The sequence below is a fragment of the Pristiophorus japonicus genome, chromosome 9, assembly GCF_044704955.1.
Source record: "Pristiophorus japonicus isolate sPriJap1 chromosome 9, sPriJap1.hap1, whole genome shotgun sequence".
Taxonomy (NCBI): Eukaryota; Metazoa; Chordata; class Chondrichthyes; family Pristiophoridae; genus Pristiophorus; species Pristiophorus japonicus.
In genome coordinates, this window is record NC_091985.1 from 103,326,921 (window position 1) to 103,333,751 (window position 6,831).

Below are 6,831 nucleotides of genomic sequence, written 5' to 3' on the forward strand. Positions count from 1 at the left end.
AGCCCAGTTGATCCAGTCTTTCTTGATAGGTCAGTCCCGCCATTCCGGGAATCCCGGGAATTAGGTAGATTCTTGTATGTGTGCATGTCCAGAGGAGGTCAGTGATATTTGTCACAGTGTGGCGGATGGGACGCGGTAATCTACCCCAGATCTGTCTGATCCACTATCTTGTTTTTTCTACACTTCTCAGGGCAGTTCTGTACCCTTGTGATTAATGACAACCCCCAATACTAAGACTGCATCTGAGGACTGTTCAGCGATCAACTGTGGATTTTAAGGTACTTACTGACAACTATCTACATTTAATTCATTGCATGATTTACCTTCACAAGTACTGATGCAGGTTTATATTTTCTTTATTAGAATTGTTTTCCAATAATCTTATTTTTTCTAAATTATAATTAATATGAGAACTTTATGAAAACAGAATCATTGTCATCGAAACTTTTGAAACAATACTGTCACTTCCATATCCCCCAAGACATGAGAGGCTTTGTACTGAGCAACACACATCGCTGACGACCTATACAGTAAACTTTCAAGCAGTCTAAAAACAAGTTCGTTTTTCGTGCCATTCTTTCGGATTTCCCACGGAGTATAAACATCAAGTCCAAAATGGGGGGAAACACGCAAGAAGTCCTTAAATTAAATAAATGGCTGGAGAAAGGCGACGCGAGTGCAGGTGCTGTCACATGGATGGGGGAGTAACTGGAGTCCATGTGGAGGTGAGTCTGCTGTGCGGAGAAGCGTCGTACTGACTGTCGGACAGTTCGAGTCCAGTTCCGCTGTCGTACAGGGGCGACCCTGAGGAGGTGGCGCTCACCGAATGGGCCAAAGACGGGTAATGAGCCGGGGAACCCCGCAGGAACTGTGAGCTCAGGCCGTTGGACATGCCCCCAGACTGGGACACTGGGGTGATGGTGCTGTTACTGACTGACCACAGACTCGGATATTGGCTGCAAGGAGAAAGAAAGTGTAATTAAAAGTTATGAAACGTCGTTAAAAGTTCAAATGGAGTAAGTGGGGGGGATGAGCAGCGATATGTATCTATAATGAAAGGAACCAATAATAATGGCATTTTCCTTGCTCCCTTATTGTGACCAAGTGTTACAGAAGGAGGCCACTTGGCCCATCGTGTCTGTGTTGGCTGTTTGCAAGAGTAGTCGTGCTTAGTCCCATATCCCCGCATTTTGTTATTAACCCTGTAAGTTCCTCATCCTCGACTACCTGTCCAACTCCTTTTTAATATTATTTATGGAATCGGCTTCCACCATCTTTTCAGATAGAATGTTCCAGATCCCCAACAACTCTTGAGTGAAAAAAATCTCCCTTGCTAGTCTTATCATTTAATTTATAGTAAGCATCGGAAACAAATAACATGGACCAAAGTAATTGTTCGATAAAAACTGCGATTTGGTTGAATAGGTTCAAACAAGAAATAATTTCTTAACTGCATTCTGTGCCCCTGTATCATTCTCTATCGGATAACTACAATCATTGGATTAAAAAAAATCTAATTTAGAACAAATGAAATCCAATTCTTCAAAGAACTGAGCCTGACTGAGGCTGTACGAAAACTCCAAGTGAGATCCGGGAGTACATGGACAGTAACTAATTCACAGCCGCTCTTAAAACATTGGATACCAAATGAAATTGAAATTTCATGCCGGCTTTCAGACTCGGCGCATTATAATACCACAGAACCTTCTCACAGCTTGAGAAACTTCCCGCTAGGGCTTTCAACAGGGGGGAAAAGGCAAATTAATTTTACTGATCTCCTTGTTTAATTTCCAGGCTACATGGATCATGTAATCTACTATAAAATGCAATAACAACGTGATGTTCCCGTTCAAGTTGCTAAATTGACTCTCATTCTGATAGAATTAGAGCAATATTTTTGGCAGATATGTATTGCTGACATTTGCATTTTGAATCAATAGATTAGGATTGCAATGATACTACATTTACCTATCTAATTATTCCAATCGTTTTATTGGGAGGGGTTTGCGGGGATTTTCAATATATTTCTGCCACGTGTTAATGTGGATGAACTGTGATTCAATGCAGGTAATTTCGTGGTTTAATTTCTATTTGCTTTCGGCAACAGGTTGGGAGTTTAAGTCAATAAAAAGAGTTTGGCAAACAGAATTAAAGTAATAGCATGGGGGATTTGGTAACAGTGCAATTTCTAAATCCTCCCTGAGAAATAGCAGGTATTCTTGTTTCTACGGAAAGGTCCCCCCGAAGTTGTGGTACATTCACGAAGGTTATCCTGCCAAAGGTCTCATACCTGGAGCTGGTGGCAGTGCCAGTGTTGTGTGTCATGGGCAGCATGCTGGTATGCGTGGAGACCTGCAGACCCGACCAGTTGTCATGACTGGGAAGCATGGAGAGACAGGCCGAGGAGTTATCGGGATAGCCTGCTGCAGAAAAACCGCCAAAACCACAATACATTCATTACACAGCGACCTAACTGAACGTACCACACGGTGCAACACGTCTGCATTAAATGATGACACTGAAAAACTAATTATTTCCGCCTCCGCAATATTGTTACAGTAAAGGTCATTTTAATAAGTTTGCAAACAAAACCAGACCAATTATTTTAATTATGACTTTCATAAATTCCGCTTTACAAAATGGCTAACATCCAGTTCTGTATTATGCAGTTAGATATCCAAATAAATTGTCTACTTGAAGGGTACACGTACTTTCAATTGTAGAACTTATATCGAGTATTTACCGAATCATTCCCTGCCGAAATCAATCATTAGACACTCTCATGTCTAAACGTTTGTAAATTGCAAGTGAGTTTTGTGGTAAATGATGAAGGTGAAAACAATACCATTATTTTGGTTACATTAAAACTACTGTGTAAAAATAGTGGTCTAAGGTCGGTAAAAATTAAAAATTGGAACGAATACTGATCTCTCACCGCCACCCTCTTTCGCCATCGCAACCTTTATATTTTATTGATACTATAGTTAGTGTTTCTAGAATTTTGCTCTTTTTCGCCTACATGATCTTCCTCCACTGTGTTGAAATGAAGACTCGTCACACTTCTCTACCTCATTTATTTCCCAGGACCTCAAAACGGTGGCATTCCTTACCCCCTTCAGTCCTCCCACAATCATCAGGCTTTCGAAACTAAAACTTAGTGTCACCTATTCATTGCTTGATTTACCTCATCCATGTTGCTCTTTTCAACCTTGGTGTTACCCCCGCACCATTGCCTTGGTTCTGCACCTTGCTTTCTAAATGTAAAAATATCTGCATATAGGCGGCTAATGTATCATACATTAGATCCAATTACTATTAGGAGTCACGTTTTGAAGGGAACATATTTAAGTGTTCTATTCAGATACTATATAATGAAGTCTTTTAAGTACATTAGTATGACAAAAGACATTATCGCCTTTGATATCGAGGAGCAGTTCAAAGTTTCTACACCAAGCGACCTGTGCCCTTTCATGAATATGTTCCCTGATCCTTTTAGAGTAGCTTAAAATTGTGTCTGGGATATTTTACAGCAATATTACCACTTACTCGGGGAGTTGTTTCTGTGTGTGTACGGGTTGGGGTATGGTGCAGAGCGGTGGTTCCTGAGGGTGGAGTAACGTTCGCAGCCATGGGGTGTGGAGAGAGAAAGAGGTCCTCCAAACTGAGCATGAGGATTAGAAGGAGGACACAGAGTTCCTGTGCCAGGCAGAAACCAGCCACCTACTGGGGGGAAAGATACATGAAGTCAGACACAAGGTGAAGAAAATAATGAGATCAGACGACATACAACATCACTGCAAAGCAACTCTCCCAACAACTTACATTGTGAATATCCAGATTGTTGACCGTCACTCATGTCATCCAACATTTCCTTGTGATCGCTTCTGGACGAGAAAAGCCAATTAACACAACGCACAGATTTGTCCTTACACAAAATACTGTAACAGAAAACTTTTTTAGTCTCACCTCTCTTTGGAGTCAAGGAAGGCTTTTGCAAAAGGGTTGTATTTAATTTTAAGAGCTGTGATCTGTGAGGGTAAATACAAGTTAAGATTCTTCAGCTTCAGTTCCAGTGTTGAGTTGCTGACATTTAATATTTTGCTGCTCGTAATCGTTAATATTCAGAATTGACAAAATACGGTTATCAATATTTAAATGGCCTAAGAATTTTAGGAATTGAATATGCTCAGCAACGATCAATGTTTTCATATGATCGCAATAAAATAATGCTGGTAGTCCTGCTAATGCTCCTTGTTTCCGGTCTGGTCTGAAGGTGCAGTATCAGATTATTTGAAAGGTCCTTACCTCTTCGTTCTGATAAGCTGTCACGGCTATAAACTGAGTCTCCGGGAACGAATGACTGCTGATCATCCTCTGAGGACCCCCAACTCGCACGATGTGAATTCTGGGCTCGTATTTATGCAGAGAGTTCAACATGATCTACGAATTGACATTTGAAACAAAAGACAAAGGCAATCAGATATCAGTTCCGTTTAAACAGCTTCTATATGGTTGAAATGTGCTGAGTTACTGTTACATTAACACACTAATAAAGTCTGTCATTGTGCACAATTACACCGAGAGTGTCGTGTGGATTCTGTGAAATATTTAACAATCGACATTAAGGTATTTGAGCTAATAACGCAGTTTGATCGAGTTATTCACGGGTTTTTCACGGGTCTTTTTGGACCTTGGCATAGTTTGGTTTAGCTCATATATAGAGCAAATGACCCATCACCTCCAGAACGTTCATAACACCTACTTCATGCCGTTGCATTTCTCCTGTTTCCACTATATTTTGCAGATATAATAAACAGCATTGTGGAGTATCATAGAGCAGCACTGAGACACGTAAAACTTTCATCGGAATCCACAATCATTTTAATTCTCTATTATTTGCAATACGTTGGAGAACGTTTAAACAGTTACTGATTCCCGATTAACAAGAAAACGCATAATTTGGATGTCATGATCCTTGAAAACGTTACAAGGGGAAAAATCTCTAAATCTGCTGATTTAGTATCTTCACATATTATTGAAAAACGGTATAAAATGCCAAATCAGTAGGGTTGTAAATAGCTCTGAATTGTTTATCATCCAAGATGTAATATCGGAAATAATTTGGCCTAAGTTCATTTGAGAGTTATATCAAATGCTGTAGTCAGGTGCACGGTTGCTTGACTTGGTCAGTCGTGGTGCGTTATATCGACAAAATGTACCTGTCCTCCGCCGTTGAGTTTGTTGGTGAGTTTGACTTTACTGAAGGAGACGGGCGCTTTCATCCAGTGCGCTCCGAAGTTGGGCGAGTCCGGGTGGATGTAGACACAGCTCGGTGCCTGCGGCTCCGGTTTGCCACCTGGAACCCACTCCCCGTTTACATACTTCCAGCGGTGATTGTCGGCAGCCACAAAATCCAACACGAACGAATACATGGCGTTGGGATCCAGCCCTGACACGTTCACTTTCAGCACGGGAAACATCCTCCTGAGAAACAGCAAAGAAACCAAGCCAAGTGAACAATGGGGGATGGTACACTTTATCCTTGGCCACAAACTCCCCATTAATTGCCTTTTACAATGCCCTGAAGGACATGCTTGTAAACGACACTACCGTTGGTCACAATTGTTGTGCAGTATGTGGAAGAAAAATAGCCCCAATAGGACAAAAACACAATCATTGTTAGCTTTAAATTGGGGTGCTTTGTTACTGGTATAATCATAGAAGGTACAAGACAGAACAGACCGAGTTATAGTTTACCCCAATGACTTTTCCAACAGTTTTAAAACCCTTGCCCTCCTCATTCTACAAAGCGATCAGATGGGAGTCCCTTAGAGGAAACTCGCCCCGCTGCTCGCACCTACCTGCCATTCTTTGTAACGATCATTTCGTTGGTCAGCTCCTTAAACTTCAGCCACAGATCCAGGTCTTCCAGGTTGACTTTCAGCTCTCTCTCAGTGGGGTCTCCTTTCTCGCTTCCAGCCTGTAGTTCATTCTCCACCGCACTTAGAAGATGGTCCACGCGGTACTGGCCGCTCTTCCCACTCTCTGATCCACTGGAACTCATTGTCCTGATCCTCAGAACCCAAAGATTTCTCCAAGTTGGTTCCTACTGCAACACCAGGCATACAGGCTGATGGGTGACTCTAGTAACTATAATCCCTTTTACACTCTCATCGTCCCTTCTCATCCATCCGAATAAATACTTATCGATCTGGCTGCTGACGTCAGGTACCGTGTTGGATAGACTCGGATTGGTTGCGTGGTGCTTTGATCTGAGCAGTGCCGGCTGTGATTGGCTAGTGGCGGCCATATCAGTGAGGCTGGTGGAAGTCTCTGAAGTTCCAGCCAGATGTAATTACCAGAAGTTAAATAGAGCTATTTTATGCAAATCTGCAAATGTTTACACCTATATCAAAGCACGGGGTTCAATGAGGAAATGGCTTTTAGGATATAGACCCCCAGTCTTCTTAAGTGTCTAATCTATTTGCAATACAATTTTTCACACATATCAGAACATGTAAACACCCGTTTAAACTGAAATCAGAGTATATCAGCAATACCAAACATGCCTTACACACTGATTGTTTGAATTATTAATCAAATATTGATAATGCAGAACGAGTTATTATTTGTAAAGCGATAACACCTTACCAAAATACCAAAATAATACTAACAGGAAATATTTCATAGATAAATGCCTACTTCTGTGAGTGGCAACTTTCCTCGTAACCAAAGCAAGTAATCCGGTAGGATCGAAGGTAATATTTTACAGACATGGGCTATAGTTGTCTTCTAATTGAGAACGCACCTTAAAATTGAAATTAATCTACG

At 41.3% G+C, this 6,831-nt stretch overlaps 1 protein-coding gene across 3 annotated transcripts; it reads right to left on the minus strand.

The window, feature by feature from the left end:
* Window positions 1-688: 688 nt before the first annotated feature.
* On the minus strand, window positions 689-6,064 carry tbxtb (T-box transcription factor Tb). Of its 3 annotated transcripts, none has more exons than XM_070888729.1 (8): window positions 5,862-6,064; window positions 5,220-5,484; window positions 4,306-4,440; window positions 3,967-4,028; window positions 3,823-3,884; window positions 3,547-3,720; window positions 2,291-2,420; window positions 689-956 (listed from the first exon to the last, which is right to left on the minus strand). In XM_070888729.1, the coding sequence occupies exons 1-8, from the start codon at window positions 6,062-6,064 to the stop codon at window positions 689-691; spliced, it is 1,299 nt and encodes a 432-aa protein (XP_070744830.1). The 3 variants fall into 3 exon arrangements, with proteins under 3 accessions (XP_070744830.1, XP_070744829.1, XP_070744831.1); XM_070888728.1 differs by having other exon boundaries at window positions 3,547-3,723; XM_070888730.1 differs by lacking the exon at window positions 3,547-3,720.
* Between the last annotated feature and the right edge of the window lie 767 nt (window positions 6,065-6,831).

Bases quoted from the DNA above. Each gene is read 5' to 3' on its own strand.
- tbxtb (XM_070888728.1), bottom strand. From the start codon at position 6,064: ATGAGTTCCAGTGGATCAGAGAGTGGGAAGAGCGGCCAGTACCGCGTG. The intron at 4,029-4,305 runs GTAAGGACCTTT...TTACCCTCACAG, and splicing joins CAGCTTATCAGAACGAAGAG to ATCACAGCTCTTAAAATTAA. The intron at 3,724-3,822 runs GTAAGTTGTTGG...CTTTCCCCCCAG, and splicing joins ACAATCTGGATATTCACAAT to TAGGTGGCTGGTTTCTGCCT.